The sequence below is a fragment of the Bombina bombina genome, chromosome 4 (assembly GCF_027579735.1).
Source record: "Bombina bombina isolate aBomBom1 chromosome 4, aBomBom1.pri, whole genome shotgun sequence".
Classification (NCBI taxonomy): domain Eukaryota; kingdom Metazoa; phylum Chordata; class Amphibia; order Anura; family Bombinatoridae; genus Bombina; species Bombina bombina.
In genome coordinates this window covers 514066214-514092790 of record NC_069502.1, presented here as the reverse complement: position 1 = coordinate 514092790, position 26577 = coordinate 514066214, and the positions used below count along the sequence as shown (strand labels likewise).

Below are 26577 nucleotides of genomic sequence, written 5' to 3'. Positions count from 1 at the left end.
AAAGATGGAAATAAAATAGAATACCTGACATCTGTCTGTCTGATACCTGTCAATGGGCAAGCAGTTTAGGATGGGTCAGGTTTATATTAGCAGTTAAGGAATATGTGGGAAAGTTAGCAACCATCATTATTATTATCACTATCTATTATACATGTTACTTGTTTTGTTGAAGCATGTGGTTATTATCACTATTTAATATACATGCTATTTGTTTGTTGAAATATGTGGTTTATTGAAATTGGAATAAAATTGGGTTGCTAAAAGGAAAATAATTCATACTTTGTTACTAGTATATCTTGCACATATCAATAAAGGTACATTAGTTGAGAAGAATCTGCAAAATAGGTGTGTAGGAGAGACTAGCTCATTTCACATTTTTTTAGCCAATTGGGAAAAGCTTAGGTTTTTAAAGTGAACAGAGTTCTTGTTTGTATTATGTAGTCAAGAATATGGCACTATGACGAAAAACGTCAGCTATTTTGCCAACAATGTGTCTGGAATAACTGTTGGCTCTTCATATTATTTACTAAATGAACACAGTTTGCATCCCAGTGCTCCTTATTACTATATACCAACAGTTGCTATAACCAACAGAGAATATGCAATGCATCTGATGCCGGAGAGATCTCTTGGGATTTATCTTAATTTTTTTTTCATAAGATCATTAAATAAATCAGAATTAATCCTTTCCCCCAATTGTGTAATGGTGACAATCTTGCATTGTATGGTGCATGATCCATATAATCACCAATCAGCTGTGTGAATGAATATAACAACCAGTTAATCAGAAACGTTGAAATGCTTCTCAGCATCTCTCCATTCAGCTTGTAATACCCGTAACAAGCATTTTTTTTTACAGATCCAGTTGCTACTAATCATTAACAGCTGATTCTGGGAAGATAAAATGAACCAGCTTATGCTTATGAAAAATAATGTGCTTTGTTAATGCACTCACTGGTGTGAAAATAGGCACAAAATATCAAAAGATCTAAAAAGGAAACCCAAAATCAGTGAAAAAATACGTCTAGCTTCCATTGTAGTTGGAAACTGGGTAAATAGATGGTAAAATAAAACAACTCCAAAGACTTTAACTCTTTCAGGACGAATGCATCCGTCACAGGTGCGAACGTCAAAAATGGGTCATATTGGAAGTCACATGATCACCATTGTGATCATGTGACACAAAAAAGTTGCTGATTGGCTCCTGGGGGACTGCCTGCGTTGCAAGGCATGTCCCCCAGTCAGATCCAGCTGCATTTACTTGAGGAGGGAAGCAGAATGCCAAAATAGTTAGGACGTTCCATGTCGTCCTAAGGGCACTTAAGCCCATCACTTTTAGGGTATTAAGGGAAATACTTGTTGTTACCACCAATTTACAACAGCAATGGAAACTAGGTTACAGGTAGCAAAGATGATGCACCAGCTGTATGCAAAATAGCATCCAACATTGGCACATAACACCAATACCACATCATCACCCTGTAACAGCGATAGAAAGAAAGAAAAAGTCACAGCTAAATACCTCCTCCTAGTATTGTGCCCAGCAGAGACTACCAGGACAAGTAGTACAATATGGGCAAATATAAAACAATATTTACCTTAATACACCATACAGCCATGTGGTGCATACATAATAAACATTAGTAACCACAGGAAAGAGTTGATAACAGATGTACAGCAGGAAGGATACTTCTCCTAATCTGATAAAAAGTCATGTTATGGCATACTTGTGGGAACAAGTACATATTACTTTTAATATGTAGATGGGACATTGCTTGTGACTTTATAATAATTTCTCATAGCTAAGTAATTATAATTTAGAAATTATATGTACGTGCACATTTAGAACTTGAGCAGAAACACCCTGCAGCTACATAAAACACTTAGGATCACCCATGGGCTATTTAGCTATTAATCATGCATGGCACAGTACTCCTGACAGTGATGAGGAATAATGGCAGAACTGTTGTGCACACTAAGGCACTGCACAGACAAACAGTGGAGAACTTCAATCTAGGACACGTTCATACTCTAAGAACTTGTGTCCATTTTTTGATCCCATACTTGCAGATATCCAAACATACTCCAATCCAGAAGAAACAGTATTTAAAGGGATATGAAACAACACTCATTTAGTTAAAAAAAAAATAAAAAAAGTTAAATCAGTGAAAAGATAAAAAAAAACATATTGTGTTAAAAAAATTGTAAACAACTTCCTCCTTTTTATTGCAAAATGAGGACCTCTCATTGTAGACAATATTTTCTGTTAAGTATAACAATTGCTTAGTGCCTTTGTTATTACAGTTATTACAACAATGTTTTTTTTTTTTTTATCCTTTTAAGATGACATAAAGGGGTTAATAATTATAGGTGGCACATTGATGTCTTCTTTGGGGTTTCTACCCATCTGCCAATAGCATGAATGCAATGAAGATATGAGAGATTGTTTAGATAGAATTGTCTGAGATCTTTGGAAATTTCTTGCCCAAGGAATTAATAATAATACAAAAATAAATTGAGCATATAATGATGCCATTGCAGCCTTTATCCTGAATAAAGTCATAAGTATCAAGATCCAGATAATTAAAGATGGAGTTTATCATTTCTATAGCCATACGCCTTTACTTGTAAAGGTAACTCAGTGTTCCAATGCAGTTAAAAACTTGCTTGTACCTTAAAGCTAGGTGACAGGTGATTTGTACAACAGGTTGAAGCCATTAGTTGATACATAGTCCTGTTAAAAAAAATGGCCTTGGCAGACACTTTCATTTGGTTTTGGGTGTTAAGGTCTTCATGAAACTTTGAGTATTTATATAATAACATTGCTTGGTAATCTTTCATCTGCACTTTGTAAAGTATTTTTTAATTATTCTTAATAAGGTAATGGACACTCCTCTAAATTGTTCCTAAGTAAATCTATCCATGCTTTGTAATAACGAATACATTGCTTTATTACATATTTTTTTAGATGGGAGACGGGGATCATTTTCAGTTGATATGATAGTACAACTACATAGTAATGTATTCTTTGTTTCAGTAAAAACATCAAATCAATTAGAAATGTATGTTAATCGTGTAAAACATATTAATATTATACAATTAAATATTAACACATGGTCATTGTAAATAAATTGAAACGTTCTAGTAATCTATTGCTTATCTGTTTAAAACTGCAAAGTTCTTATTGCTTTATTAAATGGACATAAAACCCAAAAATATTCTTTGGTGATTCAGATAGAACAGTGGTTCCAAAAGTGGGCGGAGGGCACTGGGATTACCATAGGGGGCGCTAGTAGGAAAGAAGTGGAAGAGGATGCTAGTGGGCCACCCTAAGAAATAACATTTATGCTTACCTGATAAATGTATTTCTTTCTGGGCATGGAGAGACCACAAAACATTCTAATTACTAGTGGGATATTCACTCTTGGCCAGCAGGAGGAGTTGTTAAGTATCACTTCCCTTACCCATAACCCCCAGTCATTCGTCCGAAGGGAAACGGAAAACGAAGATAACACAAGGGTATAGAGGTGCCTGAGGACAAGATAAAAAAACCTTTGTTATTGCTGTCTTAATTTGAATAAGGGTGGATTGTGGACTCTCCATGCCCGGAAATAAATACATTTATCAGGTAAGCATACATTTTGTGTTCTTTCCTATGGCATAGAGAGTCCATGAAACATTCTAATTACTAGTGGGAACCAATACCCAAGCTAGAGGACAGAGAATGAATAGGGAGGGAGAACAAGACAGGCAAACCTAAACTGAAGGCACCACCGCTTGAAGAACCTTTCTCCCAAAAGAAGCCTCAGCTGAGGCAAAAGTATCAAATTTGTAGAATTTGGAAAAAGTATGAATAGAGTACCAAGTGGCCGCCTTACAGATTTGCTCCACAGAAGCTTCATTTTTGAAAGCCCATGAAAATGATACAGCTCTAGTGGATTCTCAGGAGAATGCTGTCCAGCTGTCTCATAAGCTAAACGAATAACACTTCTCAACCAGAGAGGAAGAGTGGTAGAAGTGGCCTTCTGACCCCTACACTTACCAGAGAAAACAATAAACAGGGCAGAAGCCTGCTGAAAATCTTTAGTTGCTTGAAGGTAAAATTTAAGAGCATGTACAACATCCAAGTTATGCAAATGACATTCCTTCTAGGAAGAAGGGTTAGGACAAAAAGAAGGAACAACAATTTTCTGATTAATATTGCAATCCGGCACTACCTTAGGGTGAAACACCAGCTTAGTACGAAGGACTGTCTTATCAGCATGAAAAATAAGGTAAGGGGAATCACACTGCAGAGCTGAACGTTCTGAAACTCTGCAAGCAGAAGAAATAGCAAGAAGAAACAAAACCTTCCAAGATAGTAATTTAATACAGAATGCATTGGCTCAAACGGAGCCTGCTGCAAAATTTTAAGAACAAGGTTAAGACTCCAAGGAGGAGCAACAGATTTAAACACAGGCCTGATTCTTACCAAGGCCTGAACAAAAGACTGAACATCTGGCAGAACTTATAGACGTTTATGCAGAAGAATAGACAGAGCAGAAATCTGACACTTCAAAGTACTGACTGACAAACCCATCTCCAGGCCCTCCTGAAGAAAAGCCAAAATTTGAGGAACCCTTACTTTGTTCCAAGAAAAACCTTTTGAATCACACCAATGAAGGTATTTTTACACCATACCCTATAGTAAATTCTGCGGGTAACCGGTTTACGAGCCTGAAGCATAGTACCTATGACTTTCTCAGAGAAGCCACGTCTAGCCAAACTTAAACGTTCAATCTTCAAGCAGTCAGCTTCAAAGAAAGCAGATTTGGATGAAGAAAGGGACCCTGAAGTAGAAGGTCCTTCCTGAAAAGTAACATCCATGGCGGAAGAGATGACATCGTCACCAGATCCGTGAACCAGATCCTGTGAGGCCATGCAGGAGCTATTAGAATCACAGTATCTCTCTCTTGTTTGATGCGAGCAATTACTTGTGCAAGCAATGCAAACGGAGGAAACAGGTATGCTAGATTGAAGCTCCAAGATACCACTAGATCATCTACCAGAACGGCTTGAGGATCTCTTGACCTTGAACTGTACTTTGGAAGCTTGGCAATTTGACGAGATACCATCAGATCCAACTCCGGAACCCCCCACCTAAGAGTTATCATTGTGAAAACCTCTGGGTAAAGAGCCCACTCTCCGGGATAAAAAGTCTTCCTGCTTAGAAAATCTGCCTCCCAGTTGTCTACCCCTGGTATGTGGATGGCAGAGATGGCAATCATGAGACTCCGCCCACTGGAGAATGCTAGACAGCTCCTTCAACACCAAGGAACTCCGAGTTCCTCCCTGGTAATTGATGTAGGCCAATGAGGTGATGTTGTCCGACTGAAATCTGATAAATTTAGACCAACGCTAGTTGAGGCCAAGCTATTAAAGCATAGAAAATTGCTCTCAACTCCAAAATGTTTATTGGAAGAGACAACTCCTCTGGAGTCCACAGACCCTATGTCTTTAAGTATTAAGGCCGAAAGGAAGTGCAACAAACTGGAAATGTTTGTCCAGGAAGGCAAACCTTAGATACTGGTAATGATCTCTGTGAATAGGAACATGAAGATACGCGTCCTTCAGATCTATGGTTGTCATGAACTGACCCTTTTGGACCAAAGGAAGAATAGAATGGATGGTCTCCATCTTGAAGGATGGAACTCTGAGGAATTGATTGAGACATTTTAAGTCCAGAATGGGACGAAAAGTGCCCTCCTTCTTGGGAACTACAAATAGATTTGAATAGAATCCTAGACCCTGTTCCTCTAGAGGATGGAACAATCACTCCCAGGGATGATAGGTCCTTTACGCAGATTAAGAAGGCCTTTCTCTTTATCTGATTTGCAGATAACCTTGACAGGTGGAACCTGCCCCTGGGAGGACAAGATTTGAATCCTATTCTGTAACCGTGAGAAACTATATCTATGGCCCAAGGATCTGGAACATTGCATATCCAAGCCTGCTGAAAAAAGAAAGCCTGCCCCCCACTTGATCCACTACAGGATCGTGGGCGGCCCCTTCATGTTGATTTAGAATCAACGGAAGCCTTCTTAGCTTGCTTCCCCCTATTCCAAGGCTGACTGGACCTCCAAGAAGACTTGGATTGATCAGACTTGGAAGAGGAAGACTTCTGTCCCTTAAAGTTACGAAAGGAATGCAAATGAGAACTCTGGCGATCCTTAGGTCTATTCTTTTTATCCTACAGTAGGAAATAACCTTTTCCACCTGTAATGTCAAAAGAAAATTATTTCTGCCAGACCTGGTCCAAACAAGGTTTTACCCTTATAAGGCAGAGATAAAAGCTTAGACTTGGATGTAACATCTGCAGACCAAGATGTTAACCAGAGAGATCTGCGAGCTAAAACAGTAAAACCAGAAATCTTAGCACCCAACCTAAAAACTTGCATGTTGGCATCACAAATAAAGGTATTGGCTAGCTTGAGAGCCTTGATCCTGTCTTGGATTTTCTCTATAGTAGTCTCTTCTAGGACAAGATTAGATCAATCATTGCAACAATAAGATGCTGCCCCTAAAACTGTAGCAATACTAGTAACAGGTTGCCACTGTAATCCCTGATGAATGTACATCTTCTTCAAAAAAGCCTCAGGCTTCTTATCCATGGGATCCTTGAAAGAACAACGATATTCAATAGGAATAGTAGTTCTCTTAGCCAGAGTAGAGATAGCTCCCTCTACCTTGGGCACCGTGCGCCACGAATCACAAATAGAGTCAGCAACAGGAAACATCTTTTTAAAAACAGGGGATGGGGAAAAAGAAATCCCAGGTTTATCCCATTCCCGAGTTATAATATCTACCATATAGTCTGGAACTGAAAAAATACATCCACAGATGAGGGTACATCATATACCCTATTAAGCTTACTAGACCTCTTTGGATTCTCTGCAACAGATTTGGATTCTTCCAAAGTAGCAAGAACCTCCTTCAAAAGAACTCGAAGGTGTTCTAACTTAAATCTGAAATTAATTGCTTCTGAATCTGCAGAATTTGTCACTACAGTATCAGAATCTGATAATTCCCCCTCAGAAGCCACTGAAGAATCATCCTCATCAGATAATTGAGAAAAACTGACTAACGCAGCTTTAGCAGAGTCAGCCTTACTAACATCAATATGTTTAGATTTCCTCTTTCGTTTACCAGAAACCTTTGAAAAAGTTGATAAAGCTGCAGAAACAACAGAAGTAATCTGTGCAGTGAAATCACCAGGTAAAAAAACACCCACAGGAGGTTGAGAGGAACCGCAGGGCACTGCATGTGAAGATTGGGAAGCTTGAGGGGAAAGCTGAGGCGTAGCTAGGATAACACTATCCTAAGAGACAGGGAGCTCAGGGAGAGACATCTTATCTTTAAAGTTTTATTTAAACATGAAGAGCAAAACTGTACAGGAGGAATTATCTTAGCCTCCAAACAATAAGCATTTTTCAAATGAAACAACTTCAGCATTAGTGTCCATAAATGGGTATCAGTTCACAATTAACACAAAAATTTAAATGCCAAATTAAGTTTATTTATATGAAGCAATAAAACATAAATATGGACTTAAAACCCTCAGCTCTGCTGAGGTCTAACCCCTCCAGAAGTTGCTATCCCACTTGCACAGAAAATCGGACACACCCGGTAGCAAAAAACACCTCCTTGTTACCGGAACAGCCCAAATCCACTTGCCACTGTAGATTGAAGAAAATGCAGCGTCCAGACTCGCCGCAGCAAACTCCGATCTTAACAGAAAAGCCGAAAACCAGAAGTGCCGAGGAGCGGTCACGTGACTGCAATAAAAAAAATTGTGCTAAACAAAAACAGCACGAAAACCAACAGCAGCACAGCAAAAGTGATTGGGCCAATAAGCTGAACTGAAAAGTGATTGCAACAAGTAAGAAGTAAAACAAACACGTCATACACTCTCCGATCTCTGAACCCCCAATAAAAAGTGATGCCTCTTTTCACATAAAAGCATATTTAAATACTTTCCACAAGGATGTAACCCCTATAGTGCCGGTACCTTCAAACCTAGAAGGGAAAGCACTTACCTGTGGATCCTGCTCTGTCAGGCAGGAGCTGTTTTCTGAGGTGTGGCAGCTTCACCATATCTACCAGGGACCTATAGAAAAGAAAGAACAGAGTAACCAACTCTGGCTTTCTATAATAGGGGTAGCAATAATGTTAGAAGTTTAAGCATAGAATATCTTGCCGTCTTCTAACTGCTAATAGCCACCATTACTCTTACTAAATAGATTGACATGGACACAGCATAGCCCCAATCCTTGCTTGCAGGGAAAAGTACCCATTAAAAAGATTAAAATCTTCAGACACCATCTTCGCCATCCTCCCGTGATCAAGGCAAAGAGAATGAATAGGGGTTATGGGTAAAGGAAGTGATACTTAACAGCTCTGCTGGGGTGCTCTTTGCCTCCTCCTGCTGGCCAGGAGTGAATATCCCACTAGTAATTAGAATGTTTTGTGGAGTCTCCATGCCATAGGAAAGAAAAATACTGTAATTGCTGTGTGCATCTAGGATAAAACACAACAAACAGCTTTCTTGCTTAGCATTTGAAGTCTTTCTGCTCTTTGCAAAAGCTTTTTCTTCTATGATAGTTCAAGTTTATCAGCAGCTTACACTCTCTCTCGCTAAAATAAATTGCAGTCACTTGTACTGTAGACTTGCATTCTTTGTTTTGTCAGTGCTGTACATTAGCATGGATTACTAACATTACCTGCACAGTTTAGAATCATTGTGTAGTAGCAGGAAACACAGCAAATGTCTGTTATGCTTGTCTGAGTATCTTTGTGCACAGTCAACCATCTAAGGTTTTAAGTCTTCTGTCATCAATAAATAATCTGGTGGTGCGCTACATTAAACTTTGGTAAGAAGAATACACTTTCTTTAAAGTTGATTCATTGGTGCAGTAGTACAACAATGCTCCAAGCAAAAAAAATGAAATGTATGCTTACCTGATAAATTTGTTTCTTTCTTGACATGGGGAGTCCACGGATCATCATAATTAATTTTGGGAATATCACTCCTGATCAGCAGGAGGAGGCAAAGAGCACCACAGCAAAGCTGTTTAATATCAGTTCTCTTACCCACAACCCCCAGTCATTCGACCAAAGGGAAAGGAGAAGAGAAGTAATATAAGGTGCAGAGGTGCCTGAGGTTTATGTAAAAATAAACTGTCTGAAAATACACGGCGGGCTGTGGACTTACCGTGTCAAGAAAGAAACAAATTTATCATCAGGTAAGCATAAATTTAATTTTCTTTCTAATGACACGGTGAGTCCACGGATCATCATAATTACTATTGGGAATCAATACCCAAGCTAGAGGACACGAATGATAAGAGAGGGACAAAACAGTTAACCTAAACAGAAGGCACCACTGCTTGAAGAACCTTTCTCCCAAAACAGCCTCAGCTGAAGCAAAAGTATCAAATTTGTAAAATTTAGAAAAAGTGTGTAAAGATGACCAAGTGGTAGCCTTGCACATCTGATCTACAGAAGCACCATTTTTGAAAGCCCAGGTAGAAGAAACAGCCCTCGTGGAGTGAGTCGTGATTTTCTCAGGAGGCTGCTGACCAGCAGTCTCATATGCCAAGCGAATACTACTCCTCAACCAACAAGAAAGCGAAGTAGCCATAGCTTTCTGACCCTTAAGCTTCCCAGAAAAGATAACAAATAAAGAAGACTGGCGAAAATCTTTAGTCGCCTGTAAATAATACTTTAAAGCCCAAACTACATCCAGGTTGTGCAACAAACGTTCCTTATGAGAAGAAGGATTAGGACACAAAGAAGGAACAACAATCTCTTGATTAATATTCTTATCTGAAACAACCTTAGGAAGAAAACCTAAAATAGTACACAATACTACCTTATCCGAATGAAAAATAAGAAAAGGAGCTTCACACTGCAATGCTGAGAGCTCCAAAACTCGAGCCGAACAGATAGCAACCAAAAATAATAATATCCAAAGAATGCATAGGCTCCTGTTGAAGAACTCTCAAAACTAAATTAAAACTCAGAGGAGACTCAAACTTAACCATAGGCTGGATTATAACCAAAGCCTGACAAAAAGACTGAATGTCTGGTACATCCGCTAGACGTTTATGTAACAAAATAGATAAAGCAGAAATTTGACCCTTCAGGGTACTAGCAGACAAACCTTTCTCCAGACCCTCCTGGAGAAAAGACAAAATCCTAGGAATCCTGACTCTACTCCAAGAGTAGCCCATAGTTTCACATCAATACAGATATTTACGCCATATCTTGTAATAAATCTTTCTAGTCACAGGGTTACGCGCCTGAATCATAGTTTCAATAACCGACTTAGAAAAACCACGCTTAGATAGAATCAAGCATTCAATCTCCAAGCAGTCAGGTTCAGAGAAACGTGATTTGGGTGAAGGAAAGGACCCTGAAGTAGAAGGTCCTTCCTTAACGGAAGACTCCAAGGTGGAAAAGAGGACATCTCCACCAGATCTGCATACCAGATCCTGCGAGGCCACGCCAGTGTAATAAGAATTACCGACGCCCTCTCCTGTCGATCTGAGCAATAACTCGAGGAAGAAGGGCAAATGGAGGAAACACGTATGCCAGACTGAACTTCCAAGGAACTGCTAGAGCATCTATTAGAACCGATTGAGGATCCCTTGACCTCGACCCGTACTTTGGAAGCTTGGCATTGTGACGAGATGCCATAAGATCCAACTCCGGTTGACCCCACCTGAGAATCAAACTGGAAAACACCTCCTTCATCGCCAAGGAACTCAGAGTCCCTCCCTTATGATTGATGTAAGCCACGGACGTTATATTGTCCGACTGAAATCTGATAAACTGGGTTGAAGCCATCTGAGGCCAGGCTAGAAGAGCATTGAAGATTTCCCTCAGCTCTAAAACATTTATAGAAAGAGCCGATTCCTCCCGAGTCCACAGACCCTGAGCCTTCAGAGAACCCCAGACAGCACCCCAACCCAGCAGACTGTCATCCGTGGTCACGATCACCCAGGTAGGCCTGCAAAAACAGGTTCCCTGAGAGAGACGATCCTGAGACAACCACCACGGAAGGGAATCCATTGCAGCCTGTTCTAAAACAATCTTTGGAGACAGATCCATATAATCCCCATTCCACTGCCTCAGCATGCATAACTGCAGAGGCCTGAGATGAAACCGAGCAAACGGAATGATGTCCATGACCGAAACCATCAGAACAATAACCTCCATACACTGAGCCACCGATGGCCAAGGAAATGACTGAAGAGCCAGACAAGAATTGAACTCTTGTAGTCGGAATCAAGGAACTTTTTCCTAAATTCACCTTCCAACCGTGGGAGCGCAGAAAAAACAACAACAACAACTCCGTGTGGGAGTTTTCTAATTGAAAAGATGGCACCTGAACTAAAATGTTGTCCAAATAAGGAGCTACCACAACCCCCTGTAATATGAGAACTTCCAGCAATGTACCCAGAACCTTTAAAAACACCCTGGGAGCTGTTGCAATACCAACATGAAGAGCCACAAACTGAAAATGCTGGTCTAGGAAAGCAAATCTAAGAAACTTGTGATGATCCTTGTGAATGGGAATATGCAGATATGCATCCTTTAGATCTACTGTCATCATAAATTGACCCTCTTGAACCAGAGGAAGAATTGACCGAATAGTTTCCATCTTGAAAGGCGGAACTCTGAGAAACTTGTTTACACACTTGAGATCCAAGGTGGGTCTGAAAGTTCCCTCCTTTTTGGGATCGATAAACAGATTGGAATAAAAACCTAGTCCCTGCTCCTGAACTGGAACAGGAACGATCACTCCCATGTCGGAGAGATTCTGAACACAACTTAAGAATGCCTTTCATTTTGTCTGGTCTACAGATAACCTTGATAGATGAAACCTGCCCCTGGGAGGAAATTTTTTGAACTCCAGCCTGTATCCCTGGGACACAATATCAATCACCCAGGGATCTGGAACGTCCCGAACCCAGGCTTGAGCGAAAAAAAGACAGCCTGCCCCCACACAATCCTTTCCCGGATCGGGGGCAGACCCTTCATGTTGACTTTGAGTCAGCGGCAGGCTTCTTAGATTGTTTCCCCTTGCTCCAGTACTGATTATGTCTCCAAGAAGGCTTGGTTTGATCCTGCTTGGAGGAGGAAGACTTACCCGAGAAGTTACGAAAAGAATGAAAATTACTCTGATTACCTTTCTGCTTATTTCTCTTATCCTGAGGAAGAGAATGCCCCTTCCCATCAGTAATATCAGAAATATTTTCAGACAAACCAGGCCCAAACAAAGACTTTCCTTTGTAAGGAATTGATAAAAGCTTAGACTTGGATGATACATCCGCAGACCAGGACTTTAACCATAAAGCCCTGCGAGCCAAAACAGCAAAGCCAAAAATCTTTGCTCCCAACTTGACGACCTGCAAAGAAGCGTCCGCAATAAAAGAATTGGCCAATTTCAAAGCCTTAATTCTATCCTGAATCTCCTCCAGAGACGTCTCCTGAAGAATAGAATCAGACAATGCATCAAACCAATATGCAGCCGCATTGGTAAGCAGAGCAACACACGCAACAGGCTGCCATTGTAGGCCCTGGTGAACATAAATCCTCTTATACAAAGCCTCCAACTTCTTATCCATAGGATCCTTAAAAGCACAACTATCCTCAATAGGAATAGTAGTCCTTTATGCCAAAGTGGAAATAGCTCCCTCTACCTTAGGAACTGTCTGCCAAGATTCCTTAATAGAATCCGCAATAAGAAACATCTTCCTAAAAATAGAAGGGGAAAAAGGAATTCCAGGCTTTTCCCATTCCCGAGTAATAATCTCTGAAACCCGATCCAGAACAGGAAAAACTTCCACCACAGAGGGAACATCAAAAAACTTATTAAGCTTACTAGCCTTCTTGGGAGTAACTATGACCGTTGAATCTGAATCATCCAAGGTAGTTAAAACCTCCCTAAGTAACAAACGGAGGTGATCCAACTTAAATCTGAAGGAAACCACCTCAGAATCAGCAGAAGGAATTACACTATCAGAGTCCGAAATTTCACCTTCAAACACTACTGAAGTATCTTCTTCCTCAGACTTATGGGAAGAAACATTAGACATAACTCCAACAGAGTCAGAACCCTTAAACTTCCTTTTGCACTTCCCCTGTAAAGCAGGAAAAGCAGACAAAGCATCAGATACAGCAGTGGATATGTGAGTAGCCATATCCTGCAATGAAAAAGCAATTTGAGATAAACCGCAGGGCACTGCATGAGAAGAGGATTGAGATTGGGATGTTTAGGGAGTATGCTGCAGAATAGCCTGAACAGGAGACTCTGAACAACATTCTCCTTAGAACTGATACAAGCAAAGAGAATGAATGGGGGTTGTGGGTAAGGGGAGTGGTATTTAACAGCTTTGCTGTGGTGCTCTTTGCCTCCTCCTGCTGATCAGGAGTGATATTCCCAATAATAATTATGATGATCCATGGAATCACTGTGTCATTAGAAAGAAAAATCAACTCCAGATCTCCAACTGTGGCAATGAAAGACTCCTGCTAAATTACATGAAACCAGAGATTAGGAAACTGGTATCACTTCATGAAGCCCGTCTATCAGATTAACAGTTTGTGAACTGTTAAGAAAATACTAAATATGGTTTATAAGACTATTGCACAGTGACTATAAACTTTAAAAATCTGGTATCAAAAGACAATACAGATTTAATAAATTTAAAAAAATATTTTAAAATGTATATATGTCACTCCTTTAGATTATATTGTGAGATTATCTTTATTAGGGGTTGTGCACTGCTGGTCTGAATATTCATTTTATGGGTTATATTAGGAGGGCGCTAATGGTGAGTTTTTAGAACTAAGGGGGCAGTGACCTGAAAAAGTTTGGGAACCACTGAGATAGAGCATACAATTTTTAAAAAGTTTTCAGTTTACTTTTATCATCAAATTTACCTTGTTCCTATGGTATTTTTTTGTTGATGAGATTTCCAGATAGGTAGCGTGCGCATTTATAGAGATCTACATGACAGAAAACACTGCTGTCACCTATTGTCCTACTGCTACCATAAATTGCTCCAATCATTTGCACACCTTCCTTTTCAACAAAGGATACCAAAGGAACTTAGTACATTTGAGACTAGAAGTAAATTGGATTTTTGAAATGCACTATGAAATAATTTTTGCAATATACATAGCTTTAAACATGCTTCTAGTAAAAGTGATCACAGGTTACCGACTGTGCATGCAAGCCACTGAGCATAAAATATCAGGCTGCTTGCATGTGCATTCTCCTCTCACACATCCTCCAAGAAAACACATGCATGCTGCCTTTTAAAGTCTTTCAAAAAGAAAAATGCAAGCGTACACAATTTATTTCCATATACTTGTCAGGTGACATGCGGTGTAAGAAGTTTCCTAAACTCTTTGATCACTTTAACTAGAAGCATGCTTGCCATTTGCTGTATATTGCAAAATCGCTTCTAATGACGTCTGAAATGTACTATGGTGTATCCTAAATTTGTGTTTATGTCTCTTCATGCTAGCAAAGTATAGTGTATACTTTGAGATTGAATAGGTAATATGCTGAATGTGTCCATTCAACTGGTGTATAATGTACTAGTGTACTTAGCATTCACAATGTTGTATGAATTATCATTATTTTTGTTTCTTTAAGGATTTGCAGTGAGTCTTCAAGTCATCCTTTCAAGTCCAAAAGCTGTCTTCAAGCGTCGAGGATCTCAACCGGGAATGCAGGAATCAGATTTTTTAAAGCAGATAACAAAAGTGGAGGAACTTGAACCAAAAGCCAACAACTGCACAAAGGTAGAGACTTAAATGTAACTTTAGAATGTTTATTTTAATATAGACACCTTGTTCATCTTAGCTAAATACTACATTCAATTCTTATCTCAAAAACGGACAGTGGGAAGATACAAGACGTTTCAGAATATCATCATGTTATATAACTGCATGTGCTAGAATGCTTTACATTTATTCACTTGACACATTCACTAGCTTCAAATGAAGCAATTGTTTTTTTATTGTGGTAGTTCAAGTGATTCACAAGGAAAGAAAAAATAAAACCAAAGATATCAAAATTTCATCAAGTCCCTGCAATGTAAAAATAAATAATAAAAGAAAGAACGTGACTATGAAACTTTAAAATGTTTGCAATTCAGTAGACATGAGAGAGTATGAATAGCTCAGATCAGCTTAAAGGGGGGAAATCCTGTAATATTTGATAAAACAGTATTTTATGACCACTAAAAGCCAAACAGAATTGTTTTGTACATGTAGTTGTTTTCTTCCCTTGAGTAAAATTTAATTTGTATACATTTTACCACCCTTCAAAATAAGCTGATTTAAATATAACTTTAATAGAGAGTGGCATGAGAGAAGATGCCAATCTGTAAAGAACAGCTTATTAAACATCCAACTATGCTATATGATTTTTGTATTTTAACTGATCTACAGTACCAATTGCTAGGGTAACAAACAGTATCGCATATTATCTAGAACATCTGGTGATAATCCTATTTTTTTTCCCTCCAAAATGTACGTTACAAAGGTTTAACAGATGTGTTCTCCCCCCACCCCCAGGTTCTTGTGTGGCACACTCGGACTGAGAAAGTAAATTTGGCTAACGAGCCCAAACATCCTCAGGATACAATTAAAATTGAGGTTTGATCATCAAATGCCATTTTCCATAGAATGGATGACCCACGGATCCTTATTATTGGACATTTCAAGATGTGTAGGATAAGCTGTGGTTGACATCGTCTAGGCATCAAGTCATCAGAACAAGAGTCTTCATGGATTACTTTTTAAATACATTTTCTTTCAATATGGTCTGCATATGTCACACCACTCTTCTAAATTATTTGTTTCCCTTACTGTTTTTTTTTTTTAATTTCACAAGAACCATCCATCAAGAGAATGACATAGATTTGTAATTTATCTCCACATTTAAATCTGGGTTATATCTAACAAGAGTACAGGTTCCATAAACATCACAGAAGTACAGCATAAAGATTAAAGGTTCTGATTTACTAGTATGAAATAAACCGCAGCCACGGAGGCTAGATTAAATACAAATAATAACCTATGGGCAAACATCTCATTAATACTAGGCACCTTAAAATGTAAACACAATCACTGTCATAAACATGGATGTACTTGCTGGGAAGAATAACAATTATTGAGTGTAATATTTTAATTAACAGGCAGAGTGCAGGAGGCGCACTCGTATGCTGCCAACTGCACAGCTCGTTCACTGTGTGTATTATTACATCCTCTTTAAGATACACAATGCAGTGCCATCCAGGTTTATATTTCTTTCAGTATTGGTGCTTAAAGATCAGCACACCAAGATCACATCACAAGTATTATAAGCAAGCAACCAAAAGATATACATTATAAAATGGTGTTCAGTGATACATTTACAATCTGTCTGTATTTATATTACTACTTGAGCTCCGCTAGGATCACAGAATACTTAGGAAGGGAAAGGTGAAGGATGACGGTCTATTTTATACAAGATATAAAGAACATGATACAGAAATCCCTTAAATGCAACCATTAAATCTAATTTGGTTTAACTCCAAAGTTACTGATTGATGGTGGCCAAGCAGCTTTCTTAGACATAGATAATAAAACCATAGATATAATGGGAAATTTACAAATGATATGTAAATATATCCTAACACTGCTTTTCACCACCATCAGATCCAACCAATAGAGTGTGAAAAGGTCAGCTGACAGGCTTTTATTAACACCTGAAAGGGAGAGCGTTTAATAATAATATGTACACGAAGAAAAGAGAGACATCAAAGCAAGGAATGACAAGTGAATTTTCTTGATGACATCTCGGTAGCAGTTTTCATTTCCACAGCTGTGTGCTTAGAGTCTGACCAGTGGCATTTCCGGTCCATCCTCCTCCTACAGAGTTAGCAGGCTGCCCATAAGCCATCATGTTGCCTGCTCCATTCAGATTCATGCCACTCATTTGCTGATTCATCTGTGAAGCACAAAAAAAATATTCAAATTTAATTCTAAGCACAAGTAGCAGCTGTGTGGTTTGTTTCTGCACGTTCGTGCATGGCTGTTTTCCTGTAATACCTTATTGTAGCATTAACGTGGAAATGCACCCTATGATTAAGCATTAAAGTAGTATGCACATGCAGGTATAGCATTGATCTAAAGAAGAACTGTACTTTTTGGTGCCTATTTTGTTCATTTACTTACTAAAACATGACCAGTACAATGTTCCAAACATGCAATTCCACTAGAGTCATAGATTTTATTATTTAGAGGATACCCTGTATAAAAAACACAGGGCTTGACTTCTTGATAGATTATGAACACCTTTACAGGGAATGGAATGCATTTCATTAGCCGCAAGTAGAAAGTCAGACTTCTGTAAAATGTTGACATACAGTGTTGTCTAGGTCTTGCTTTGATTTTTTACACCTCACCATTTACTGATTTGAGATATTGTAAGCACAAACATTTTTCCATCTATGTTAATGCCTTTATGTTTTAGCCACTGTGAACATAAAAAATGTATATATTTTTTTCAGAAAGATGTATTTATCCTTGTGGTTAAAAGTAAAGTTCTATCCATTGCCATTCTCCCTGCTTGGTTTTTAATTTTTAGTTCTGTTCAACAATAAAAAATAGAATGTTTAAAGAGAGAATTGTCTTTTTTTCTCTATTAACTTTGTATTTGACCCATATTTAATTCATTTATAAATGAAATGTAAAAAAAGGAGTACTACAAATGCAGCAAATGACCCAAAATGCTGAAATTACATTTATAACGAGTCCAAAATCTAATGAAAGAATAACAGAAAATTAAATGGTTTTTAAAATTAAAATACTTTTTAAATGTGTTTTTCGTGTTTAAGTAGTTTTTTTTTCTTTGTTTCGTTGCTTACAATCGCAAACTTTATATGGTACAGAATAATTGCTGCTCTACATGCTGATAGGTTTAGAAAAGAGTCAACTCCCAAAAGGGGATGTCAGGTAGCCGGACTAGCATTTAAAGGTACAGTCAAGTCAATTTAAACTTTCCTGATTCAGATAGGGCATGTCATTTTAAACAACTTTCCAATTTACTTTTATCATCAAAATTGCTTTGTTCTGTTGGTATTCTTTGTTGAAAGCTAAATCTAGTATAAACTAATTTCTAAGCCCTTGAAGGCTGCCTCTTATCTCAGTGCATTTTTTTACTATTAGACAGTTCTAGTTCATCTGTGTCATATAGATAAACATTTTGCTCACTCCCGTGAAGTTAATTATGAGTCAGCACTGATTGGCTAAAATGCAAGTCTGTCAAAAGAACTGAGATAAAGGGCAGTCTGCAGAGGCTTAGATACAAGGTAATGACACGTGTACTAATATAATAGTGTTGTTTATGCAAAACTGGTGAATAGGTAATAAAGGGATTATCTATCTTTTTTAAAAATACAATTTTCAAGTGGACTGTCCTTTTAAAGGGGAGTGTTTCTCAATATTTTTCTCTGCCATCTAAAAACAATTTATGTTTACCTAATAAATTCATATATTTCATGGTGGTGAGAGTCCACAATCCATTGCTCAAGGGAATTACTCTTCTCTACCACTAGGAGGAGGTAAAGATTTCTATAAAACCCCTCCCATCTCACACATATCTCAGTCTAACTTATAGCCAAGCAAGTGAGGTAAATAAAAAGGAATAAGAGCCATAAAAGGAGCAGGGGAAAAAAGATGTGCTCAAAAAATTATAAACATCAACAAAACAAAAGGGCTTGTGGACTCTCACCACGATGAAAGAAATGAATTTATCAGGCGAGCATAAAGTAATTTTTCTTTCATACAGGTGGTGAGAGTCCACATTCCATTACTCATGGGAACTAATAAGCAAGCTGTGGAGACCACAAGTAAAAAACATACAATGAGTGATTGAAAAATGGCTGTTTTTCACTGGGAAAATAAATTCACAACCCCAAAAAAAATATTTTTCTTTTTTTTAATGCGCTTAAAAACAGGAATAACCCTTAAACTGAGACAACTGCTTGAAGAACCTTTCTAACAAAAGAGGAAGCAAAAATCTCCAAATGGTAGAATTTAGTGAAAGTATGCAAAGAAGACCAAGTAGCTGCCTTGCAGATTTTATCAACTGAAGGCTCATTATTAAAAGCCAAGAAGTGGCAACTGACCTAGTAGAATTAGCAGTAATTCACTGCGGTGGAGGCTGACCTGCTTCCAAATAAGATCTGTGGATCAAAAGTTTTTAAGCAAGAGCCTAAAGAAATAGGAGAAGCTTTAAGCCTTTTCTAGGCCCAGAAAAAAGAACAAAGAAACTAGAAGTTTGTCTAAAATCCTTAGTACCATCAACATAATATTTTAATGCCCTAACAACATCCAGAGAATGCAAAGATCATTCAGATGCATTCATAGGATTAGGACACAAAGAATATGGACCAAAGCCTGAATAAAACAATGAACATAAAGAAGATTAGCAATCTTTCTATGGAACAAAACTGAAAGAGCTGAAATCTGCCCTTATGGAGAACTGGCAGATAAACCCTTATGTAGGCGATCCTGTATAAACTAAAGAATCCTAGGAAAAGCCATGATTGACATACCAAGAAATGAAGGTTTTTCCAAACCTTGTGATAAATCTTCCTAGAAACAGGTTTATGAGCCTGAATCAGAGTTTTAATCAGAGAATCTGAAAAACCACTATGTCTTAGAACTAAGCGTTTAATTTCCATGTTATCAAGTTTTTAGACTTGAAATCTGGATGGAAGAAAGGACTTTGAGATAAAAGGTCTGACCGCAGAGGAAGAGACCAAGGAGGGCAACTGGACATTTGACCTAAATCCACATACCAAATCCTGCAAGGCCATGCGGGGGCAAACAGGATTACAAATTACTTCTCCAACCTAATCTTGGAAATCACAGATAAGCAGGCTAAAAAGACCAAGGAACTACAAGAGAATCCACTACCTCTGCCTGGACCTCGCAAAGTACCTAGGAAGTTGTTTGTTTAAACAAGAGGCGATCAGATCTATTTGATTGGTAACATTGTCTACCGAGGATTCCAAACCCCCTATGCAGTCAGAGACGCCCAAACAGCTCCCCAAACTGAAAGACTTGCATCTGTACTGATCACAGTCCAAGTAGGACGAGCAAAATAAGCCACTTAAATAATAGACTGATGATCCAACCACCCAGTTAGAGACTGACTTGTACTGGGATCCAAACATATCCTTTGAGACATCTGAGTATAATACCTGCACCATTGATGCAGCACACAAAGCTGAAGAGGCCTCATGTGAAATCGAGCAAATGGAATTGCAACTGAAGCTGCAATCATGAGAACTAGTGCTTCCATACACAAAGTCACTGAAGGAAATGAAAGAGACTGAAGGTGTAGACAAGCTGATGCCAATCTTAACGGTCTCTGCTCTGTAAGGGAAAGACTCATGGACATGGAGTCTATGTGGAAACCTAGGAAAGCAACCCTTGTCTGAGAAACCAACAAACTCTTTGGAAAATTGATATTCCAATCATGCTTTTGATGAAACAAAAATAGTTGGTTGGTGTGAAATTCTACTAAAGGAAAACACAGGGCTTGAACCAAGATATCGTCCAGTTATGGAAATACAGCAATACCCTGAGCTCTGATTACAGACAAAAGGGCAACAAGAACCTTGGAAAATATTCTTGCAGCTGTAGCTAGACCAAATGAAAGAGAAACAAACTGAAAGTGCTTGTCCAGAAAAGCAAACCTCAGAAACTGGTAATGTTCTCTGTGTATTGGAACATGAAGGTAAGCATCCTTTAAATCTATTGTGGACATAATTTGACCATGCTGAACAAAAGGCAGAATAGTCCTGATTGTTTCCATTCTGAAAGATGGAATCCTCACAAACTTGTTTAGAGTCTTTAGATCCAAAACAGGTGTTACAGTGCCTTCCTTCTTTGGAACAATGAAGAGATTTGAATAAAATCCCATCCCCTGTTACTGCAAAGGAACTGGAACAATCACTCCCATATTTTTCAGATCTGAGACGGATTGAAGAAAAGCTTAAGCTTTTATAGGATTCCTTGGAACATTGGACAGAAAAAAACCTTCCTCTGGAGGCCATATTCACAATCAAATCCGTTGTCACAAATAAAAGAATTGGCACTCTGAAGTAAACCCAATAAATTTGCACTAACAGGGTCATCAGAAAGCTGCTCTGAAAGACTAGATAACCAGTAGGTAGAAGCAGCAGGCATATCAGCAATAGAAATGGTCTGAGAATATAACCAGCATTTAAAAAGGCCCTTCTATGAAAATATACAATTTTTTAAACCTTGCAGAAGGATTAAAAGACACACCAGCTTAGACCATTCCTTGCAATCATTTCAGAGACTGCATCAGGTACAGGAAAAACCTCAGGGAGATAAACAACAATCTTAAAAACTGAATTTAAACAATAGCAAGGTTTATCATCAGAGGCTTTAGGATCTTTATCCCCTAAAGTAATCAAGACTTCTTTTTAAAGAGAACAAATGTGTTCAACTTTAAACAAAAAAGAGATAATATCAGGTTCAACTTCAGATGAAGAATCCTCATTCTCAGAGGAAATTTCACCATCTGATGACACAACAGTATCCCCGAGCTCAGGGCACATCAGCATTTGTAAAAGGAAAAATCTGAACTCACCTTTTACGTTTATTTGAAGGCGGGAGAGCAGTCAAAGCCTCAGATACTGCAGCCTTGATAAAAGTTTTCATGGCAGGAGGCACCACTTCGGCATTAACTTGTAATGAACAAAGAGTAGGTAAATTATTACCCAAAGAAACAGCATTAGATTGGTCTTTATGCATTAACAAATCTAAACATAAGCCACATAAATGAGCTGAAGAGGGAACTTCGTCATTTTTAAAATAAGCACACCTATAAGTGGTAGAAAGGTGTTGAAGAGACTCAGTTTTTAGGGTGTATTTAGGGAGAGAAATCTACTGCTCTATTATAGCAAATGGTAAAGCAATTCAATAAGCACTATTAAACCCTTACAAAAGCTCTTGTGGAAAGGAAACCATTTTCCGCCACCAAGTAGCTTCAAACAATGCGCGCTGCTAAGCTGAAATGACAAGAGGAAAAACATTACCTCCAAACGTGGCCAAACAACTGACATATAAATAGAAGAAAGCGCGCCAAAAAAATCCAAAGCTCGCATAGCCGAGGAAACGTGCGATAACCCAACATGCTTACATCAACGCGTGTGAAAAACGAATGAAGTGTTCTAACCCAACAGCTCCTAAAAGACTGAGGGACGTGTGGTAACCCGAAGACCGTAAACCCAATGTGTGCAATCCCGCCGTGTGAAAACAGCCGCTGTGCGAAGATCTAAGTTTGTCAAACCCGCTGCACGCAAACGCAAGGGAATAGTGAAGAAACTGTCTCAGGGCCATATATAAATACATATCTAGATAAACTTTTTGCCCATAAAGTAGCTACATGAGTGTCTATATGTTAAAAATAAAATATAGTTACTGATAGACACTTGTCCACTAACAAAAAAGTAGCAGACAGCCATACCAGTACTGAAACATTTCAGCAGAGGTTATGGAAAAGGAGTATAATGTAGATCTATAAAGGGAGGCAGAAGACACGTCCCTGCAACCAATTAAAGATTTCCAATAAGGTGAAACCATTGTATCCTAAACCATACCCCAAATACATCCCTCTGACAAGCACTGTACTCTGAGGGGAACCAGGCCTCAACATAGACTGAAAACCCCTTTCTCTGAAGATCACATGCACATCTTCATTCTTCAACCACCTCCAGCAGAGGCAAAGTAAAGACTGAGGTATGTGTGAGGTATTTTATAGAACTCTTGGGGTTTGGGAATCTTTGCCTACTAGTGGTAGAGAAGAGTAATTCCCATGAGTAATGTATCATGGACTCTCACCACCTGTATGAAAAAAACATAATTTATGTAAGAACTTACCTGATAAATTCATTTCTTTCCATGAGCTAGTGACGTATGGGATATACAATCCTACCAGGAGGGGCAAAGTTTCCCAAACTTCAAAATGCCTATAAATACACCCCTCACCACACCCACAATTCAGTTTAACGAATAGCCAAGGAGTGGGCTGATAAAGAAAGGAGTAAAAAGCATCAACAAAGGAATTTGGAAATAACTGTGCTTATACAAAAAAACATAACCACCATAAAAATGGACATGGACTCTCATGGACTCTTGCCAATATGAAAGAAATTTATTTATCAGGTAAGTTCTTACATAAATTATGTTTTCTTTCATGTAATTGGCAAGAGTCCATGAGCTAGTGACGTATGGAATAGTAATACCCAAGATGTGGAACTCCACAGAAGAGTCACTAGAGAGGGAGGGATAAAATAATGACAGTCATTTTTCGCTGAAAAAAATAAATCCACAAGCCAAAATATAAGTTTATTCTCATAATGAAAAAAAAACCTCAAACATAAGCAGAGGAATCAAACTGAAACAGCTGCCTGAAAAACTTTTCTACCAAAAACTGTTTCCGAAGAAGCAAATACTGTACATCAAAACGGTGGAATTTAGTAAATGTATGCAAAGAAGACCAAGTTGATGCTTTGCAAATCTGATCAACTGAAGCTTCATTCTTAAAAGCCCACGAAGTGGAGACTAATCTATTAGAATGAGATGTAATTCTCTGAGGCGGGGCCTGACTCAACTCCAAATAAGCCTGATGAATCAAAAGCTTTAACCAAGATGCCAAGGAAATGGCAGAAGCCTTCTGACCTTTCCTAGAGCCAGAAAAGATAACAAATCTTTAGTAGCTTCAACATAATATTTCAAAGCTCTTACAACATCCAAAGAATGAAAGGATCTCCTCAAAGAATTCTTAGGATTAGGACACAAAGAAGGGACAACAATTTCTCTATTAATGTTGTTAGAATTCACAACCTTAGGTAGAAATTTCAATGAAGTCCGCAAAACTGCTTTATCCTGATGGAAAATCAGAAAAGGAGATTCACAAGAAAGAGCAGATAATTCAGAAACTCTTCTAGCAGAAGAGATGGCCAAAAGGAACAACACTTTCCAAAAAAGTAGTTTAATGTCCAAAGAATACATAGGCTCAAACGGAGGAGCCTGGAAAGCCTTCCAAATTAAGTCTCCAAGGAGGAGAAATTGATTAAATGACAGGCTTAATACGGACCAAAGCCTGTACAAAACAGTGAATATCAGGAAGCTTAGCAATCTTTCTGTGAAATAAAACAGAAAGAGCAGAGATTTGTCGCTTCAAGGAACTTGCAGACAAACCCTTTTCCAAACCATCCTGAAGAAACTGTAAAATTCTAAGAATTCTAAAAAAATGCCAGGAGAATTTATGAGAACACCATGAAATATAAGTCTTCCAAACTCGATAATAAATCTTTCTAGAAACAGATTTATGAGCCTGTAACATAGTATTAATCACTGAGTCAGAGAAACCTCTATGACTAAGCACTAAGCGTTCGATTTCCATACCTTCAAATTTAATTATTTGAGATCCTGATGGAAAAACGGACCTTGAGACAAAAGGTCTGGCCTTAATGGAAGTGGCCAAGGTTGGACATCTGAACAAGATCCACATACCAAAACTTGTGAGGCCATGCTGGAGCTACCAGCAACACAAACGATTGTTCCATGATGATCTTGGAAATCACTCTTGGAAAAAGAACCAGAGGCAGGTAGATATAAGCAGGTTGGTAACACCAAATAACTGCTAACGCATCCACCGCTTTCGCATGAGGATCCCTGGACCTGGACAAGTACCTGGGTATTTACTTGTTTAGATGGGAAGCCATCAGATCTATTTCTGGAAGACCCCACATCTGAACAATCTGAGAAAACACATATGGATGGAGCAACCACTTCCCCGGATGTAAAGTCTGACGGCTGAGATAATCTGCTTCCCAATCGTCTATACCTGGGATATGAACTGCAGAAATTAGACAGGAGCTGGATTCCGCCCAAGCAAGTATCCAAGATACTTCTTTCATAGCTTGTGGACTGTGAGTCCCACCCTGATGATTGACATATGCCACAGTTGTGATATTGTCTGTCTGAAAACAAATGAACGGTTCTATCTTCAACAGAGGCCAAACTTGAAGAGCCCTGAAAATAGCACGGAGTTCTAAAATATTGATAGGCAACCTCACCTCTTGAGATTTCCAAACCCCTTGTGAGGTCAGAGATCCCCAGACAGCTTCCCAACCTGAAAGACTTGCATCTGTTGTGATCACAGTCCAGGTTGGATGACCAAAGGAGGCCCCTTGAACTATACGATGGCGATCTAACCACCAAGTCAGAGAGAGTCGAACATTGGGATTTAAGGATATTAATTGTGATATCTTTGTATAATCCCTGCACCATTGGTTCAGCATACAAAGCTGGAGAGGTCTCATATGAAAACGAGCAAAGGGGATTGCATCTGATGCTGCAGTCATGAGACCTAAAACTTCCATGCACATAGCAACTGAGGAGAATGATTGAGACTGAAGGTTCCGACAAGCTGAAACCAATTTTAATCGTCTCGTCTGTTAGAGACAGAGTCATGGACACTGAATCTATCTGGAAACCTAAAAAGGTGACCCTTGTCTGAGGAATCAAAGAACTTTTTGGTAAATTGATCCTCCAACCATGTCTTTGAAGAAACAACACTAGTTGATTCATGTGAGATTCTGCAGAATGCAAAGACTGAGCTAGTACCAAGATATTGTCCAAATAAGGAAACACCACAATACTCCGTTCTCTGATTACAGAGAGTAGGGTACCGAGAACCTTTGAAAAGATTTTTGGAGCTGTCGCTAGGCCAAATGGAAGAGCAACAAATTGGTAATGCTTGTCTAGAAAAGAGAATCTCAGAAACTGATAGTACTCTGGATGAATCGGAACATGAGGATATGCATCCTGTAAGTCTAATGTGGAGATATAATGCCCTTGCTGAACAAAAGGCAGAATAGTCCTTATAGTCACCATTTTAAAAGTTGTCCCACTTACATAACGATGCAAAATTTTCAGATCCAGAACCGGCCTGAATTAATTTTCTTTCTTTGGGACAATGAATAGATTCGAAAAAAACTCCAGACCCTGTTCCTGAAATGGAACTGGTATGATTACCCCTGAAAGCTCCAGGTCTGAAACACACTTCAGAAAAGTTTGAGCCTTTACTGGATTTGCTGGAATGCGTGAGAGAAAAAAATCTTCTCACAGGAGGTCTTACTCTGAATCCTATTCAGTACCCTTGAGAGACAATACTCTGAATCCATTGATTTTGGACAGAATCTGCACACATGTTTTGGAAGAATCTTAATCTGCCCCCAACCAGCTGAGCTGGAATGAGGGCCGCTCCTTCATGCAGACTTGGGAGCTGGCTTTGGGTTCTTAAACGGCTTGGATTTACTTTAACTTGAAGGTTTCCAATTGGAACCAGATTCTTTGGGGGAAGGATTAGGTTTCTGTTCCTTACTTTTGTCGAAAGGAACGAAAACGGTTAGATGCTTT

At 38.7% G+C, this 26577-nt stretch overlaps 2 protein-coding genes across 3 annotated transcripts in view; one reads left to right on the top strand and one right to left on the bottom strand.

Moving 5' to 3' along the window:
* B3GAT2 (beta-1,3-glucuronyltransferase 2) overlaps positions 1-15723 on the top strand; it is a 367395-nt gene extending 351672 nt beyond the window's left edge. Inside the window, exons 4-5 of the mRNA XM_053710430.1 lie at positions 14711-14859; positions 15637-15723. Of these exons, the coding sequence (XP_053566405.1) occupies positions 14711-14859; positions 15637-15723 (236 nt within the window). The remainder of the gene's footprint in view (positions 1-14710; positions 14860-15636) is intronic.
* The window catches only part of SMAP1 (small ArfGAP 1), a 1140917-nt gene continuing 1129214 nt past the window's right edge, over positions 14875-26577 (bottom strand). For both annotated transcript variants that reach the window (XM_053710427.1, XM_053710429.1), the window contains one exon: positions 14875-17053. In XM_053710427.1, coding sequence (XP_053566402.1) covers positions 16916-17053 — 138 coding nt within the window. In that variant the 3' untranslated portion in view covers positions 14875-16915. The remainder of the gene's footprint in view (positions 17054-26577) is intronic.